The sequence below is a fragment of the Spinacia oleracea genome, chromosome 2, assembly GCF_020520425.1.
Source record: "Spinacia oleracea cultivar Varoflay chromosome 2, BTI_SOV_V1, whole genome shotgun sequence".
NCBI lineage: Eukaryota > Viridiplantae > Streptophyta > Magnoliopsida > Caryophyllales > Amaranthaceae > Spinacia > Spinacia oleracea.
In genome coordinates, this window is record NC_079488.1 from 57,350,970 (window position 1) to 57,370,744 (window position 19,775).

The following is a 19,775-nucleotide window of genomic DNA, read 5'->3' on the forward strand; positions in this document are numbered from 1 at the left end:
AGAATTAAAACCAACTAGTTAAGCATTGAAACCAATAAGTTTAAAGATATAAAGTATTTATTAACCCTGGCATTCAATTAGTTAAGCAATGGAACAAATTAGTTAAACAACAGAACGATTTAGTTAAGCAGTGGAACCAATTAGTTAAGCAATTGAATCAGTTAGTTAAGTCAGAAATTCAATTAGTTAAGCAATGAAATCAATTAGTCAAACAATAGAACCAGTTAGTTAAGCAACAAAACGATTTAGTTAAAGCAATGAAATCAATTAGTTAAGCCTGAAATTCAATTAGTTAAGCAAGTTAAGCAATGAAACCAATTAGTTAAGCAATGAAATCAATTAGTTAAGCCTGCAATTCAATTAGTTAAACATAAAATTCAATTAGTTAAACTATGAAAACAATTAGTTAAGCCTGAAATCCAATTAGTTAATAATGAAATTTCATTAGTTAAACCTGAAATTCAATTAGTTAAGTTATGAAACCAATTAGTTAAACAATGGAACGAATTAGTTAAAGCAATAAAACCAATTAGTTAAGTAATGAAATCAATTAATTAAGCATAAAATTCAATTAGTTAAGCAATGAAAACAATTAGTTAAGCAATTGAACCAATTAATTAAGCACTGAAATTACTTAATTAATTAAGCACCAATTAGTTAAGAAATATAACCAATAAGTTTACAAATATAAAGAAATTATTTGTTAAGCCTGAAATTCAATAAGTTAAGCAATGAAACCAATTAGTTAAACAATAAAACCAATTAGTTAAACACTGAAACTAATTAGTAAAACAATGGAACCAATAAGTTCACAGATATAAAGACATTATCTGTTAAGCCTGAAATTCAATTAGTTAAGCCGGAAATTCAATTAGTTAAGTAATGAAACCAGTTAGTTAAAACAATGAAATCATTGCTTAACTAAAACAATTTTAATCATAACTAAATTAATTACTTTTAACTAAAACAAAATTATTCTTAACTATAACAAAAAAATTTCACTAAAACAACCGTTGTCATAAATGAAGAAAATATAACTAAACCATCGTTTTTCATAACTAAATACAACATGAGTTTAACTAAAGCCTCAATTCACGGCTTAAAAACAACACTAATATAAATGGAGCAAATATAACTAAAACATAGAATTTCATAACTAAATACAACATTTGTTCAACTAAAGAGTCTAAAAAAGTATAAATCAGAATATTGCAAATGGATTTGATAGTGATTCATTTCATTCACATTGCTTTCTCGTGTATATGTCCTTATCATTTGCAATAACCAAATCAAAGTTTAAATTCCAGATTTGATGAATAACAACTTCAAAATCAAATCAGAAGAGGGAGAAGACTGAAGAGGAACGTTGAACATTATCAATAATAACAACGATTAACACAAGCAATAGGAGGTTGTGACACAATGGCCACCACCGACCACCAGTCGCCCTCTGCACAGTTGCTCCTCCGCTACCATTAACAATAGCAGCGACCCCAAGCCACAGCTAGGTAAAACGCCGCCTCTGCTTCCCGCGACCACCAGACACCAACACACCCAAACACCAGCATCCTAATCGCTCTACACCACTACCAATGTAATCCCCCGTAATTTTATATATTTTGTTTATATATTTTAACGTATATTAATACATTTAAATATAATTTACGGATTTCAGAAATGAATGTGTAATTAAAATATAATTATTTTATTTCATTTTGAATAATTTTAATGATTTATGAAATCAAAATGTATTTTTGAATTTTACGTTAAAACGAATTCGAATTTCGAAATCACGTTCGATTGAAATTAGCAAGCAACCCTAACCATTTCGGATTCAATAACCTAAACCCTACTCCTAGCCCAATTGGGTAAAAGCCCAAACCAATAAAAATACTCCCTCCCCTTTTCTAATGCACGTGAACCCAAAGAAACACAAAAAAAAAAAACCTCCTCTTGCTCCTTCACTGTTCACGTAACAAGCACCAAACCCTCAACACCCTCCTCCTTGCTGCCGCTGCTCACGCCGCCGGACCCACCAGCACGTCACCGGCATCCCGTCGCCACTGGTAACGCCCACCTTCTCTCTTGTCGTTCTCTTTCTCTTGTTCGTTTTCTTGATCTCCTCCTCAACCGGTTCTTGTTCTCGCACAGCACCACCACCACGCTGAGCGCTCGTGGTTCGGCAATAACCGCCGTCCTCGTCGTCCACCCTTGCACGGTAGATTCCTCCTCCTTATTTCCGTTCTCCCGTCGTGTTTTCCTTTCTTTCGTTTCCTTTTCATGGCTCTCAAACCATGCCTTGATTGTTTTGCCAGCAACACCACCTCGCCGCACCGCCGCGTGCCGCCCAGCCTTCCTCGCCGCACCGCCGCGTGCCGCCCAGCCTTCCTCGTCGCCGGCAGTTCTCCCCCTTCCCTTATTCGGTTAAACCCTTAAACCCTAGACTAATTGAATGTCTTAATTATATATATTTTTAGCTTAAATTATGATTCTTGAATTTAGATTATAAGTCTCATGGTTTAATTTGCAAATTTCAGATTTTTACACGTGCGTAATTGAATTATTAATTTTCAGATTCGTATATTATAATTTAAACAATATTATTTTATTTTCAGATTATATAAATGCATTGAAATATTAGTTTTTTGATTGATTAAAGTATGAAATTCAAGGTTTTTATGATTGTAAATCATGGTAGGTCGAGTATGGATTATTAAATTTGTTGTTTCAATGTACTAGGGACGTAGATTGACCATGGTGAAGCTTTTAAATGAATCTATAGTGCGGAAAATTTAAAGTACGATGTTTGCAAAAGTTTTCAACGAATTTCAATAACTAATTCAACAATTATGATTCTAGGAAATCAAATGTTTAAGTTTTGATATTGGGGAAAGTTCTAAATATGCTTAGGATGCAATTAGAATGCGTTATTATGGTTGTCAATGATCAGAAATTGATTGAGATTATTTATTGGTTGTTTTAGGCGGAGAATTCTCTTTAGGCGACTTTTGAAAGTGTTAAAGTGGCCTATCAGTTTGTTTACACAAGGTACGTACATACCTGTGTGCTTGGAATGTGTGCTAATTGTTGAAACCATGTGTATTATTGATGAACCTGGTTATGTTAATGTTGTTGATGAACTTAGTCGGGTTGAAACTGCATGTTTGATACTGTTGGATGAACATATTAAACCTTTATTGCATTTTGAGGATTTTAACATGTTAGTATGGAAGATTGATGCAAACATGTTTGATTGGGAACGCTAGATTGTTTAGTATATAATTCAGATCAGTTAATTGTTGTTCCCTTTTTAGCTTTTCACTACTTTATGAGGGCGGAGGACCTCATTTAGTAAGTTGAAACCTTATACCCATATTCAGGGGTTAATTAGTATTAAAGAAAAGATTGGAGTTAATTGGAATGAGTCTTGTTAGATGCCTTTGTGATCACTTACTCAATTCCAAGATAAAAACAGTTATAAATAAATGTGAGTTGCATGCCTTATGTGATTGTTGAGTCATAACAGGGTGTCAATTTGTAAATCATGTAAAGTGAAACTGAGTAGCAATAGCTTTAGACTGTGCACGTCTAAAGTGACGGACAAACAGGAGTTGGGGTTCATGGTGGTAGCCCATGGCCTTTCATTCGGACCGGATTGATCACCGCGTCCTATTTTCAGTCAAACGTTCCTCGATATCGCAGGTCACTGAGGTTACGGAGTCGCGCCCGTACCTCGCCTAGCTAGAAAACTCGGTCCATTGCCTATTTAAATTAAAATAATGTTATTGTTATAAAAAGTCTAGTCCAGTCTAGCTTAGTCTAGTTAGGTATGGTCGTTAGATTATCATGCTTTGTTTGCCCTTAATTATGTTTAATAGTATCATGTTAGGATTTTTATTGCTTTAGTATGTAGTACTCAGCTTTGCTGATTACGTGCTTGTTTGTGTGTGTTGATCATGGCTATGCCTTATTGATCCTGTGATGACCCATTTCTGGTGAGCAGTCTCTAAGGATCAATAAGCATTGCCCATCTACAGGTTTGAAGATGATGCATCATTGGGATCGGGATTAGAGAGCTTGTAGTTCTATTTGTTTAATTAAGTGATTCAATTTGTTAACTTGAATTTGAAACTTGTCGTACTATTCGTATTTCCTTATTTCAGTTAATTGTTTTGGACCTAATATGTAATAGATTAATTATGAACCCAAAAGTTAGTTTTATGTTTTCCGCTGCAAAATTCTGAATAAGCCGTACGTTTTTACACGGGCGATAATACTTTGATAATTCCCTACAGTTATATTTAAAAAGAGGTTATTTTAGAAAATGGGAATTGTCGGGGTGTTACAAAGTGGTATCAGAGCTAAAGGTTTTACTGACATTTCGTGTCTACCTTTTATATCTTAGGCGCCTAACCAACTAATTAGTTATGTAAAAGTAATTTCACACTAGTGAATAAATTTAAAGTTATTAGCTAGAAATGTTTGAATTTATTTTAATATTGACTCTTGAATCGTGCTTTGAAATACGTTTTTATGCGAATAAATGTATTTCGATTCTTTTGAAATTTAAATTAATATTTCAAAAAAAAAAAAAAAAAAAAAAAAAAAAAAAAAAAAAAAAAAAATATTTTACTGCTGCTGCTGCTACAGTACCGTAAAAAAAAAAAAAAAAAAAAAAAAAAAAAAAAAAAAAAAAAAAAAAAAATTATTTAGTTATTTATCGTTTAATAATTATTCTTTTAATCAATCTAATTCTTATAAATCATTCTTGTTTATCCTTTTATGCTTCAATGTTGCATATACTATGATTATTTTGAGAGTTGGGTAGTATAGGAAAAGGCATATAGAATAGAAGCATTGTGCATGCATTATGTCAACATGATTGTAATTTCTCTACCTGCTAACTGTCGTGTCTTCCCTATGCATTGCGATTGATATATATATTCTTACTTATTGTGTATTGTGGGATCATACGGTAAGTGAGAGTACTAATTACTAACATAGAAACTATGTTTAATTGTTATAGATCACTAATCATGTCTGGCATACAAGGAAATAGAATAGGGAGCAATTCTAACCCTATTGTTCTAAGCGATGATGAAAATGAAATGGATTACGAGTCTGACATTAACAGTTACACCAGCCATGAACTTGTTTTGCGTCGAGTTTTAAGAGCAGGAGAACCTGATAGTGATGATGAAGCCCTTCGTGAATTTGATCGTGCTAGAGGGCAAACTAGAGTCGATATTTATCAAGCTGTTTTGAGACCTGAAAGCGATTCGGAGCCTGAGTTTGAGCATGAATTTGGGTTTGAGTTCGAACAAGAATTTGAGTTTGAATTCGAACATGAATTGGAGGTTGAACCTGAGTTTGAGTTTGAGCCCGAACAAGAACCTGAACCTGAGCCTGAGCCTGAGGAAGCTAATCATCAACTTCAAGGTCTACGAAGATCCTCTAGGCCAAGAAAAGAAGCTTATTATTTTGATATGGATGACGATGATGAACTTAAATATGAGTTATTCACCCTAGAAGGTTATAGCGAATCAAAGGACAAGTCTGATGACGTTTCCCTTTAGCTTTGCTTACATATTTAGTTGTGTGTGAGAAAAATGTTGGACAATCCGCCCAACCATAGTTTATGTTATATCGTAGAACCTTTTTACGTCATTTTGAGAACAGGTGTGTGTTAATATTTAGGATTGTTATTGACATTCTTCTGAGGAATAAAAGCTAGATTATTGACTATCTAAAAGATCAGAGTTTTACGGGCACGCAAATGGAATGTTTTCTTCTTTTATTCTAACTTATTATTCGTGATGATTGAAGTTATTCCTTGTCTCTCAGTTAAATGTTTTGCATGATTGTTCATTTCGTGTGCATTTTGAATGTTAATGTGATATTGCATTGCTAGAGGATAATGTAAGTAAAGTTTCGAACTTGAACTAGAGCATATTAATTTCAGGTCGCGCTCTAGGATGGCCAATAATAGTGACCTAGCTGCTGCTATTCGCCTCTTGGCGGAAAAACTAACCCAGGAAAGAACTGAGCGTCCCGATTCTGCAGGGGACATGTTTGAAAGGCTTGCGAAAGTTAAGCCACCATACTTTAAGGGGCAGGCAGACCCCACCTTCCTTGAAAACTGGATCAGGGAATTTGAGAAACTATTTGGGGCGGTAAACTGTCCTGAGCATATGAAAGTAGGCCAAGCTGTCCTCTACCTGAAAGATGAGGCCGACCTTTGGTGGAGGGAAAATGGCACTAGACTAAGCGCTGCTGAGGGATTCAATTGGGATTCTTTTATTGTTGCCTTGAGGGGGAAGTTCTATCCTCCTTTTATGAGGAAGCAGAAAGCCCAGGAATTTATCAACCTTAGGATGGGGAATATGACCATCGCTGAATACTACAGTAAGTTTATAGCTTTGTCGAGGTTTGCACCTGAGGTGGTAGCTACTGAGGAACTAAAGGCTCAGAGGTTTGAACAGGGGTTAACCGATGAAATCCAACTGGGATTAGGCGGGGAAACCTTTACGTCCTTAGACATTGTGTATGGGAGAGCTGCCCATATTTATGGCCTGCAGACCAGGAGGGACAAAAAGAACATTGTTGTTGGGGATAAAAGGAAAGAGTTTAATGCTGGGGGAAGTCAGGGGAACTTCAAAAGGAATAGAAATGGAAATGGGGATGGTAATGGTAATGGCAACTTTCAGGGAAGGAATAACCAGGGGAATAACTACACCAACAAAAACCAGCCTAACAGAGTGCATCACTGTAAGATGTGCAACAACAATCACCCTGGGAAGGACTGTAAGGGGGAATTGGTGACTTGCAACTACTGTCGTAAGAAGGGGCATAGAGAGTATGAGTGCTTTACAAAGCAGAAGAGAGAGCAGAAAGGTAGTGGGAGTAGTAACCAAGGGAAACCAGGGTTTAACCATTCGGGGAACCAAGGTTCGAAGCCTGCTGGGGCACCAAACAACCAGGGAAACCAAAACAAACCTGCCAATGGAAACAACAATAACATCAAGGCTCCCGGAAAGCTGTTCGTAATGAGTAGAAATGAAGCTGAACGTTCTGCAGACGTAGTTTCGGGTACTTTCTCTATCAACTCCTTACCTGTTAAAACATTGTTTGATTCAGGGGCAACATATTCTTTTATTTCGACCTCTATTGTTAAAAATTTGAAGTTAGTAGATTTTGAGGCAATTGATTCACCTGTTAGTATGCCTAATGGTGCAACAATAAGGTGTACGAAATTATTTAAGAACTTGCCTTTGAAAATAAAAGATTGCACTTTTCCATCTAATTTGATAGAATTTAGTTTGGGGGACCTAGATGTGATTCTGGGGATGGATTGGCTAAGCTTATACAAGGCCAGGATAGACTGCGAGATTCAGAAAGTAAGCCTAAAGAACCCTACTGGGAAATCAATATCATATAGACGTTTTGGGAAGTCTGGGAACTTTGGGGTGATCTCCGCATTACAAGTGAGGAAACTGGTCAATAAAGGGTGTGAACTATTTTTCTGTAGTGTCCAAGATGTGAGTAAGAAAGTTGGGGTAGAGATAGGGGATGTCCCAATCGTAAGAGAATTTGTAGATGTATTTCCGGATGAGATTCCGGGTATGCCACCGGCTAGAACCCTTGAATTTACCATAGAGTTAAATCCCGGAACTGCACCTATATCCAAAGCACCTTATAGGATGGCACCCCCAGAAATGAGTGAGTTAAAAATACAATTGCAGGACTTGTTCGACAAGGGGTACATTAGGCCTAGTGCATCACCGTGGGGAGCTCCAGTATTGTTTGTCAAAAAGAAAGATGGGAGTATGCGGCTATGTATTGATTATAGGGAGTTGAACAACGTAACAATCAAAAACAAATATCCTTTGCCTAGGATAGATGACCTGTTTGACCAGTTGAACGGGGCAAGTGTATTCTCAAAGATTGATTTGCGTTCGGGATATCACCAATTGAGGGTAGCTGAAAAAGACATTCCTAAGACTGCATTTAGGACTCGTTATGGCCATTATGAGTTTACAGTAATGCCTTTTGGGTTAACCAATGCACCCGCCATCTTTATGGACCTGATGAATAGGATTTTCCATGAGTTCCTAGATAAGTTTGTGGTGGTATTCATTGATGATATTCTGATCTATTCGAGGAATGAAAAGGAACATGACGAACATTTGAGGGTTATCTTGGAGACGCTTAGGAAGAACCAGTTGTATGCAAAGTTCTCTAAGTGCGAGTTCCGTCTGGAAAAGGTAGCATTTTTGGGGCATTATGTGTCAAAGGAAGGAGTCTCTGTGGATCCTGCCAAGATTCAAGCTGTGAGTGAGTGGCCTACCCCGAAGAATGTGTCTGATATTCGGAGTTTCTTAGGTCTAGCTGGGTATTATAGGAGATTTGTGAGAGATTTCTCAAAGATAGCAAGACCCATAACCAACTTGATGAAGAAAGAATCAAAATTTGAGTGGAGCGAAAAATGTGAGGAAGCCTTCCAAATTCTCAAAGAGCGTTTAACCTCAGCACCTGTTTTAACCTTGCCTGATGGGAATGAAGGGTTTGAGGTGTATAGTGATGCGTCGAAGAATGGGTTGGGGTGTGTATTACAGCAAAATGGGAAGGTGATTGCGTATGCGTCGCGTCAATTAAAACCATATGAGGCTAATTACCCTACCCACGATCTAGAGCTAGCTGCGATTGTTTTCGCTTTGAAAATTTGGAGACATTACCTCTATGGGGCAACATGTAAGATCTTCACAGACCACAAAAGCCTAAGATACATTTTCACCCAGAAAGATCTCAACATGAGACAAAGAAGATGGTTAGAGTTGATCAAAGACTATGATTTGAACATCCAGTACCATGAGGGGAAAGCAAACGTAGTTGCCGATGCATTGAGTAGAAAATCTAGCCATAGTATGAATGTCTTGGTAGTGCCTGAAGAGTTGTGTCGAGACATGCAGAGACTTAGCCTGGAAATAGTAAACCCTGGGGAAACCAAAGCAAAACTGAGCGCATTATCATTGGGGTTGTCTATATTCGAGGAGATTAGAGAAAGTCAAGCCGGGGATGAGTGCCTAGAGAGAATCAAAGAAAAGATGGGTCAAGGGAAAGAAGTAGATTTCAAGATTCATGAGGATGGTAGTTTGAGGTTCAAAGGGAGATGGTGTGTACCACAGAAGTGTGAAGAACTCAAGAGACGTCTTATGGATGAGGGGCATAATACTCCATATTCTGTGCACCCTGGGGGTGACAAATTGTACAAAGACCTGAAACAAATCTATTGGTGGCCTAATATGAAACGGGAAGTTGCTGAGTTTGTGTCTAGATGCCTAACCTGTCAGAAAGTCAAAATAGACCACAAAAGACCCATGGGGAAAGTTCAACCTTTAGAAGTGCCTGGATGGAAGTGGGATTCCATTTCTATGGATTTTGTTACTGCCTTGCCTAGATCAAAGAACGGAAATGATACCATTTGGGTGATTGTGGATCGTCTAACAAAATCAGCCGTGTTTATTCCGATTAAAGAGACTTGGAAAAAGAAACAGCTTGCAAGGACATACATTAAGCATGTAGTGAGGTTGCATGGGGTCCCAACCGATATTATCTCATACCGTGATTCAAGATTCCTCTCGAAATTTTGGCAAAAGGTCCAGTTGAACCTTGGGACAACTTTGAAAATGAGCACTGCTTTCCACCCTGCAACCGATGGTCAGACTGAGAGAACAAACCAGACTATGGAAGATATGTTGAGGGCTTGTGCGATTGACTTTAAGGGTAGTTGGGAAGACCATCTAGACTTGATCGAATTCTCATACAACAATAGCTACCATGCAAGCATTAAGATGGCACCTTTTGAGGCACTATATGGGAGAAAATGTAGAAGTCCCACCTGCTGGAATGATTTCAGTGAAAATATAATCTTGGGAACGGAATTCATTGAGGAGACTGTCAAGAATGTAAAAATGATTCAGGCTAGAATTCAAGCTGCCCAGGATAGGCAAAAGAGTTATGCTGATCTGAAAAGAAGAGATGATGAATTTGCAGTAGGTGATAAAGTGTTCTTGAAAGTATCACCAACCAAGGGTGTGATGAGATTCGGGAAAAAGGGGAAGCTAAGTGCCAAGTATGTAGGCCCATATGAGATTCTGCAACGAATAGGGAAAGTAGCTTACAAGTTAGCCTTGCCAATGGAGTTCGAAAAGATGCACGACGTGTTTCACATTTCCCAACTAAAGCGCTATATCCCTGATGAGCGTCATATCTTAGAGCCTGAGAGAATCCAGATCGATAGTAGCCTCACATACGAAGAAAGGCCTGTGAAAATCCTTGATAGAAAAGTGCGTAGTACACGCAATAAGGACGTCAGCATAGTGAAAGTGCTTTGGTCAAACCACGAGTACGAAGAGGCAACGTGGGAAGCCGAAGCTGAAATGAAGATCAAGTATCCAGAGTTATTTCCTGAGGTGAGTTACGAGGGCGTAACTCGTTTTCTTTAAGGGGGGTAGAATGCGATAGAAATTCGCGCTTTTTACCTATTTTTATGGTATTTTTATGCATTTTATGCTTATTTTTAGCCACTTCTACATGTTGATGCAAGTAAATAGATTCTCCGCATAAGAAAATGTGTTCTTGAATATTGCAAGTAACTCTGTGTTGGCAAAAGAGTGAACAAGAGTGGCACAAAGTGCTTCTACAATAAGAATAAGTTGAAAAGTTTGGAAAGATATGTGAATTTTCGTGTCAAGTTTCGGGACGAAACTTCTTTTAAGAGGGGTAGATTGTAATCCCCCGTAATTTTATATATTTTGTTTATATATTTTAACGTATATTAATACATTTAAATATAATTTACGGATTTCAGAAATGAATGTGTAATTAAAATATAATTATTTTATTTCATTTTGAATAATTTTAATGATTTATGAAATCAAAATGTATTTTTGAATTTTACGTTAAAACGAATTCGAATTTCGAAATCACGTTCGATTGAAATTAGCAAGCAACCCTAACCATTTCGGATTCAATAACCTAAACCCTACTCCTAGCCCAATTGGGTAAAAGCCCAAACCAATAAAAATACTCCCTCCCCTTTTCTAATGCACGTGAACCCAAAGAAACACAAAAAAAAAAAACCTCCTCTTGCTCCTTCACTGTTCACGTAACAAGCACCAAACCCTCAACACCCTCCTCCTTGCTGCCGCTGCTCACGCCGCCGGACCCACCAGCACGTCACCGGCATCCCGTCGCCACTGGTAACGCCCACCTTCTCTCTTGTCGTTCTCTTTCTCTTGTTCGTTTTCTTGATCTCCTCCTCAACCGGTTCTTGTTCTCGCACAGCACCACCACCACGCTGAGCGCTCGTGGTTCGGCAATAACCGCCGTCCTCGTCGTCCACCCTTGCACGGTAGATTCCTCCTCCTTATTTCCGTTCTCCCGTCGTGTTTTCCTTTCTTTCGTTTCCTTTTCATGGCTCTCAAACCATGCCTTGATTGTTTTGCCAGCAACACCACCTCGCCGCACCGCCGCGTGCCGCCCAGCCTTCCTCGCCGCACCGCCGCGTGCCGCCCAGCCTTCCTCGTCGCCGGCAGTTCTCCCCCTTCCCTTATTCGGTTAAACCCTTAAACCCTAGACTAATTGAATGTCTTAATTATATATATTTTTAGCTTAAATTATGATTCTTGAATTTAGATTATAAGTCTCATGGTTTAATTTGCAAATTTCAGATTTTTACACGTGCGTAATTGAATTATTAATTTTCAGATTCGTATATTATAATTTAAACAATATTATTTTATTTTCAGATTATATAAATGCATTGAAATATTAGTTTTTTGATTGATTAAAGTATGAAATTCAAGGTTTTTATGATTGTAAATCATGGTAGGTCGAGTATGGATTATTAAATTTGTTGTTTCAATGTACTAGGGACGTAGATTGACCATGGTGAAGCTTTTAAATGAATCTATAGTGCGGAAAATTTAAAGTACGATGTTTGCAAAAGTTTTCAACGAATTTCAATAACTAATTCAACAATTATGATTCTAGGAAATCAAATGTTTAAGTTTTGATATTGGGGAAAGTTCTAAATATGCTTAGGATGCAATTAGAATGCGTTATTATGGTTGTCAATGATCAGAAATTGATTGAGATTATTTATTGGTTGTTTTAGGCGGAGAATTCTCTTTAGGCGACTTTTGAAAGTGTTAAAGTGGCCTATCAGTTTGTTTACACAAGGTACGTACATACCTGTGTGCTTGGAATGTGTGCTAATTGTTGAAACCATGTGTATTATTGATGAACCTGGTTATGTTAATGTTGTTGATGAACTTAGTCGGGTTGAAACTGCATGTTTGATACTGTTGGATGAACATATTAAACCTTTATTGCATTTTGAGGATTTTAACATGTTAGTATGGAAGATTGATGCAAACATGTTTGATTGGGAACGCTAGATTGTTTAGTATATAATTCAGATCAGTTAATTGTTGTTCCCTTTTTAGCTTTTCACTACTTTATGAGGGCGGAGGACCTCATTTAGTAAGTTGAAACCTTATACCCATATTCAGGGGTTAATTAGTATTAAAGAAAAGATTGGAGTTAATTGGAATGAGTCTTGTTAGATGCCTTTGTGATCACTTACTCAATTCCAAGATAAAAACAGTTATAAATAAATGTGAGTTGCATGCCTTATGTGATTGTTGAGTCATAACAGGGTGTCAATTTGTAAATCATGTAAAGTGAAACTGAGTAGCAATAGCTTTAGACTGTGCACGTCTAAAGTGACGGACAAACAGGAGTTGGGGTTCATGGTGGTAGCCCATGGCCTTTCATTCGGACCGGATTGATCACCGCGTCCTATTTTCAGTCAAACGTTCCTCGATATCGCAGGTCACTGAGGTTACGGAGTCGCGCCCGTACCTCGCCTAGCTAGAAAACTCGGTCCATTGCCTATTTAAATTAAAATAATGTTATTGTTATAAAAAGTCTAGTCCAGTCTAGCTTAGTCTAGTTAGGTATGGTCGTTAGATTATCATGCTTTGTTTGCCCTTAATTATGTTTAATAGTATCATGTTAGGATTTTTATTGCTTTAGTATGTAGTACTCAGCTTTGCTGATTACGTGCTTGTTTGTGTGTGTTGATCATGGCTATGCCTTATTGATCCTGTGATGACCCATTTCTGGTGAGCAGTCTCTAAGGATCAATAAGCATTGCCCATCTACAGGTTTGAAGATGATGCATCATTGGGATCGGGATTAGAGAGCTTGTAGTTCTATTTGTTTAATTAAGTGATTCAATTTGTTAACTTGAATTTGAAACTTGTCGTACTATTCGTATTTCCTTATTTCAGTTAATTGTTTTGGACCTAATATGTAATAGATTAATTATGAACCCAAAAGTTAGTTTTATGTTTTCCGCTGCAAAATTCTGAATAAGCCGTACGTTTTTACACGGGCGATAATACTTTGATAATTCCCTACAGTTATATTTAAAAAGAGGTTATTTTAGAAAATGGGAATTGTCGGGGTGTTACAACCAACACACCCAAACACCACACCATCTCCCTCGCCAATCAAACACAACAACCATACCCAGCTTCCAATCAACCCTCCTCGCAAAACACCAATCACACCAGCATCGAATTTAGAGCACCTTTCAAGAACAACTCATGGACCGCAGTAGAAGGTTGACGAATTTGCTGAATTCGTCAACCTCGACCACCAGCCATAATCAATCTCGAAGTTTTCATGTGGATACGACGGTGAAAGATCCATGGAAACTTGAAAACCTCAAGGCGGAATCCATGGTTGCGCATCCATGGTCGGCGGAGACTACGAGGCTGAGAGGATCGAGGAGAGATCGAGGAAGGAGAAGAGAGAATGAAGGTGGCTAGGGTTTTGTAGGGACGGCGACGAGGAGGTACCGGTGAGGTGCCTGAGTTTTGGAGGAGAGAGGGGGCTGAGATCCAGAGATTTTTAGAGGAGAGAGAAATAGGTTAAGAAGAGAGAAGGGGAAAGTGAGAACCCGGTAAACAAAAAAATCGTTTTATACCGCGCGTGAGCCCACGCGCGCGTGGTTGTCTCACCCGGTCTTTCCTACACGCGCCTGTAAGGCGGTCCTACCGAAAAGTAGCTGTACAACAAAGAGAAACGTTTAAAATGGAAACGGATACAACAAAAAGAAATAGAGGGAGTAGTATATAATGACACAAATAAAGTATTCCACCTCTCTCGATTTCTCCGTGACACCAAAAATAGAGGCGGCAAAAGGCGAATAGAAAGATCAATTCATCAACTGAATTTTCATTGGTACGTTTGGAATTATTCACTATTGTTAAATTGAATGCTGCTTTTGAGTTCAATTTTTAAATTACCTATTCTAGAATTTCTTGTATATAGTAGTTGAATAATCTGTTTTGGGAAACTTGTAGTTGAAATCGATTTGGTTGATTATACTGATTTGGCATGTGGGGTGGGTTTTGATCCATGAGCAAATGGTTTATGAGTAAATCAAGCTTCGGATAATATATGTTGCAAATCATGATCTTGTTTGACTGGGTTAGTTGCAAGATCCCGAAATAGTTGAATAAATAGCCGACAAAACTCTGAAAGTCTGATCAATCATGGTAACTAACATAAGAGGTAAATATGTCAGAATTAGAATGTAATACGAATGGAATGCTAATTTTGATCATATTTCGTTTTAGCTGCACAAGTTGATAGATTATTTTATGACTGTTCTGCAACCTAGTCTGAAGTCACCCAGGTATTAATCCTGATCTAGCTGCAGGAATTTTGCATAAACTGAACAGCAAAAGGACAATCAAAGAAAATGAGGTCTTTGCTCATGTCATCGCTGTTAATTACAAGACTTCCTCTTTCACTGATTACATCCAGATTTTTTAGATTATCCTTGGTATGAATCCCCTTGCAGCATAAATAGGCATTGAGTTCAGTTCAAGTTCAATAGTCCGAAGTACTGAACATCTAGTTGCAGAGCTCCTTATAAGTGTTATGAAGACCTCGTCAATCTGTATTTGTAAATATGTGAGATCCTCGTTAATGTGTAATTACTTTTTATTTTAATCACTTGAGCGTGGTAGAGGAATGAGCCTATATGCACATAATGACATAGGTAACTGGCTACTATATAAGTCAAATTCGACTTAGTTTTTTGGAGAAAGTCTCAAATTTTTGCTATGAAAAGAAATAGAATTTGTGAATTCCAGCCATTGATATTCCATTTATGGTACGAGAATGATCTGATTGTGTTGGGACATGCTAAGAACGATTTAACATATGATACGGACCAAATCAAAATGGCTCTTAAAACCTCTTCGTTTCGTTTCCTTTCCATGAAATAGAAGATAGTCGTCCCGTTATCGCTTTTGGGTCAATTGGAAACAACCTCTCTGCAATTGCAGGGGTAAGGTTGCGTACACTCGACCCCCCTTACCCCGCTTCTTGCGGGAGCCTCTTTGAGGCAATGGGGTAATGATAATGATAATGATGAATGACGGAGTATTTAATTTATTTGGTTTTATTTGCTTCTGTAGCTGTACATTTATACCTAATTCCGCTTTTAGTCTGTGAACCAGTTTCTGGCCAAACTAGCTAGTTATCCTCTCCAGTTTTATGATATCATTGATACATTGGGGGGAATGAACATTTCACAACATCTCTATTTAGAAATCTTACTACTGGGTCCCTTGATCTCCTGAATAACTGTTTATATTTTTCATATTTTGTGTGCAGAAGACAGAAGTAAATTGCTTCAGTCATATTCTACAGAATACTATTCATAAATTGGGGGCAAACCTACTAGGAAGGACTCTCCCTCATCCAAAGAAGATAAAACCGCTAGCCAAAAATACAACCTCCTTAACTAATTCTCACACATAGGCACACTTTTGTACAAAACACCATTTCTTGTCTTCCAAATCAGATAAATGGTCGCATTTACAGTTGCAGCAAGTACCCTTTCTGAACTAAGACCCTATATATAATATATTTCTGCCTTCCCCATACCGAAGTTAAGGAATGAAACAGCAATGTTTCCTTATTATTCCTAGCCACTGAAGAATATTATTTATACACCATTGCCTATAGCAGCACTCACCTAGTCGGTGTTTGTGTGTTTCTGAATGTTGACCACATACTAAGCATAAGTCGTCAGAGCAAAATGCCTGACCTAAAAAGTATTTCTTTATCTGTAGTATACCCAATCCAGCAAGCCAGGAGATAAATCTGTGCTTAACTGTAATCTCTTCAAGTGTCAGAAATCATTGCTAACCTGTTCTATTTTCGGTTTTAGTGTACCATGGCTCAAACTGCAGAAGTTAAAACGGTGAAGACGGGTGCTTACATTCGATCTCCTTCAACATTCCGCAATTTTATATCAGGAGATCAAGGATCGGCCTTTATGCCCGAGTCTGGAAGATATCACCTATATATATCCTATGCTTGTCCGTGGGCGTGTAGATGCCTTTCTATCTTGAAGGTCAAAGGTCTTGAGAAAGCAATCAGTTTCACGGTAACATGCATGGGCATTTACAGTTGCTTAAACAAAGTACCATCATATCATATGTAGAACTCTAGCTAATTTAGTATGACATGTTATTTTTCTTGCAGTCCGTGAAACCCAAATGGGAAACAACCAAGGAAGGTGATACACATATGGGGTGGGTTTTTCCTGTCACTGATACGGAGGAACCTGGTGCTGACCCTGACCTTTTGCGTGGAGCTAAAAGTATCAGAGAGCTTTACGAGTTTGCAAGTGCTAATTACTCTGGAAAATATACAGTGCCTGTATGTGCCTACAGTTCATATTTATGACATCTGGTATTGTAGCTTTCTGATATCATTTGGTATACTATAGGTTCTTTGGGATAAGAAACTTGAGACAATTGTGAACAATGAAAGCTCAGAGATTGTTCGAATGTTAAACTCTGAGTTCAATGATATAGCAGAGAACAGAGATTTAGACCTATACCCTGTTCACTTGCAAACCCAAATTGATGAAATCAACGAGTGGATATATGATAAGATCAACAATGGCGTGTACAGATGTGGGTTCGCCACAAAGCAGGAACCATATGATCAGGTAAATACCTTTTTTGTTTTGTATTTGACCTATAATATACGGAGTAATCCAACTTTGTTTTATTGGCTTTTAATATGCAAAGTTCTTGTGCTCAACCTTTTGTCCTTATGACTTTGATTATGATCTATTTCCTAGGCTGCTGATAGACTGTATGAAGCACTGGAAAAATGCGAAGAGATACTCTCCAAACAGCGATATTTATGTGGCAGCTCACTGACTGAAGCAGATATACGGTTATTTGTAACCCTGATACGATTTGATGAGGTAAAATGACTATGGTGTAGTAAAGAATTCATTGGATGCTAGTATCAGAGAAATCACAGTTCCAAAACAGTATTTCAATTTGGTCAAGCCAACAATATTGGTTATTGGTTAAGTTTGAAATTTCCTACATTTTAATAGGAAATAAATATCATCATGTAGCTGCCAATCTTCAAAGTGAAAGTTTTCATTCACTTGGACCTGTATTTGATATGCATTTTATTTTACTTTGCTTTATTCACAGGTGTATGCCGTTTACTTCAAATGCAACAAAAAACTGGTGCGCGAGTACCCAAACCTGTTCAATTATACAAAAGAGATATTTCAAATTCCTGGTATGAGCAGCACAGTGAACATGGATCACATCAAGAAGCACTATTATGGAAGTCACCCATCCATTAATCCTTATGGCATCATTCCTCGTGGCCCAAATATTGATTACTCTTGTCCACACGACAGAGAAAGGTTTTCTTCTTAGATATGTTAACAAAACTGTTGTTATATTAAAGAAGAGCTTTAAAGGCCATGTTATATTACAACCTTAAACCTTTGATTGGAAGTGGCAAGAATATGCAGGTGAAGTATTTTAGATTGTGTTGTAAGTTGTAAGCACGATTTAGGTTTGTTGTGTCAAAGGATGATCGAACTTTGGCAGCACCAATGATGTTTATTTTCCGTACAACAGAATGATGAGGCCTGTCTGTACTTGGGTGAGAATGACAATCTCAGAGATTAGTTGCTGCTTTCTAGCAGTACGTGTTAGCCCTGCGAAGATGACCTTTATAAAGAGCGAAGACATGCATTTTAGACAAGCATAATTATTAATTAAGGGGGTTTTTTGTAAACCAAACACATGATGTCCGATGTCCGATGTCCCCCGTTCTCCTTTTATGTACAAAACTCGTTTTGACAGCTCTACCGCTCTCCCGACACTCGTATGTACTAGTCGTATCATAACTAAACCATCCTGTTTGCAAACTGCAGACTGTCGCCGTCATATATAGCAAAAGTGTGTCAAAAATCAAGCAAAAGAGACTTGATTCTCAGGAAACTTGTGGTAAGTATAAAGTATGTATGTGAGGTTAATTTGCTGTGCACAAAAGAGAAAAATGACAAAGCCATCATAAAGTGAAAAATAAAAGGGACCAAGGCAGTAGTCACCAAGCAGCTTCCTTTAAAGTTTAAAGCAAAGATTTCGTTATTGGCGGCCTAACAGCAACTAGTATAAACTGCAACAAACATATCATGTTTTCCACCAATAACATTAACACTCCACTGTTTCTCTCTGTATTTACCAAGTTTTCCACCAAATCTACTCAACTCTTTCTCTCTCCATTTTCTCCTCCGAAAGCAGGCGGTAACGTAGGAACTGAAGCTGCTAGAAAGATCAACTGAAACTGAATTTTCACTGGAACTGGGTATGGTTTCTAAGTTATCTTTCTTGTTAAATTTACGCTTAGAGTTAGAGATATTGTTATGTCTGATCAGTTAAGACTTACCAACTGCAAGAAAGATACCAAAGTAAACTAATTTCTATCAAGATACTGAAAATTCTTGATCAATCCAGGAATAATAGGGTGAATTTTGTTGCATAAGAATATAACTTACTGGAGGCTGGAGGCTGGAGGCTGGAGGCTAGAGGCTAGAGCTGACAATTGATTAACTCACTCCATATACTTACTGGTGTAAACAGATCGAAGGGGCGTGCTGAAGTCTATGAGAATGTTAATTAATAATTATGCCTGAATAAACATATGAGACTCAAGTAACAAAGAATTCTGAATTCTAAATCAAGTTTTTATTAGCTGCACCACCAAGTGGATTTTCAAATTAGTTCCTACCTTGCTACTCCATAGTTCCCTATAACTTTTATTTTATTTTACCAATTCTTAGGTAAGCTAGGGGATTTTATTTTATTAATCCTGGCCTAGTTGCAGGCATTTTGGCATAAACTGGACAATTAAAGAAAATGAGCTCCGTTGTAAGACACTCTCTTCCACTGGTTACACCCAGATATATATAATATATTGTTGAGACCATCCATGGTAAGAAATAAGAATCCCCTCACCGGCAATGGCATACCTCAAGTCACTAGTGTACGGGTAGCCCTATCGGTATGCCGGTAGGACAACCCATAACAGCTGTAACATAGACATATACTCACAAGAAGCACCAAAGGTGCAGTCGGCATCCAGGGTTTACAAACCCAGTCGGCAGTTCTCTGACATCATCTGCCTATCAGAGCCGAAAGGGAGGATCCGGAACCAACGGGTAATAACCCGGGTCCTCCGTACAAATAACCCGTCTATATATACGGACCCCCATCAATGCCAAAGGTAGGCAATTCCAATCCAATCATTCTTATGAGCATTTATTACAGAGCTATCAGCATAATCTGACTTAA

General features: G+C 37.8%; 1 protein-coding gene and 2 long non-coding RNA genes across 3 annotated transcripts; all 3 read left to right on the forward strand.

Moving 5' to 3' along the window:
- Positions 1–1,919: 1,919 nt before the first annotated feature.
- On the forward strand, positions 1,920–4,340 carry LOC130467867 (uncharacterized). Its single transcript, XR_008927844.1, has 5 exons — positions 1,920–2,066; positions 2,152–2,218; positions 2,316–2,423; positions 2,984–3,048; positions 4,004–4,340. It is a non-coding gene; the product is annotated as an uncharacterized lncRNA (long non-coding RNA).
- Positions 4,341–11,114: 6,774 nt separating this feature from the next.
- Positions 11,115–13,536, forward strand: LOC130467868 (uncharacterized). The gene is made up of 5 exons (XR_008927845.1): positions 11,115–11,261; positions 11,347–11,413; positions 11,511–11,618; positions 12,179–12,243; positions 13,199–13,536. It is a non-coding gene; the product is annotated as an uncharacterized lncRNA (long non-coding RNA).
- Positions 13,537–13,552: 16 nt separating this feature from the next.
- Positions 13,553–18,058, forward strand: LOC110775496 (uncharacterized). The gene is made up of 6 exons (XM_021980095.2): positions 13,553–14,316; positions 16,322–16,540; positions 16,639–16,815; positions 16,886–17,110; positions 17,246–17,374; positions 17,616–18,058. The coding sequence occupies exons 2-6, from the start codon at positions 16,328–16,330 to the stop codon at positions 17,847–17,849; spliced, it is 978 nt and encodes a 325-aa protein (XP_021835787.1). The 5' UTR covers positions 13,553–14,316; positions 16,322–16,327; the 3' UTR covers positions 17,850–18,058.
- Positions 18,059–19,775: the final 1,717 nt, after the last annotated feature.

Coding starts and splice junctions, on each gene's coding strand:
- LOC110775496 (XM_021980095.2), top strand. CDS start 16,328: ATGGCTCAAACTGCAGAAGTTAAAACGGTGAAGACGGGTGCTTACATT. Junction 16,816..16,885: donor CTGGAAAATATACAGTGCCT/GTATGTGCCTAC, acceptor GGTATACTATAG/GTTCTTTGGGATAAGAAACT. Junction 17,111..17,245: donor AGCAGGAACCATATGATCAG/GTAAATACCTTT, acceptor TCTATTTCCTAG/GCTGCTGATAGACTGTATGA.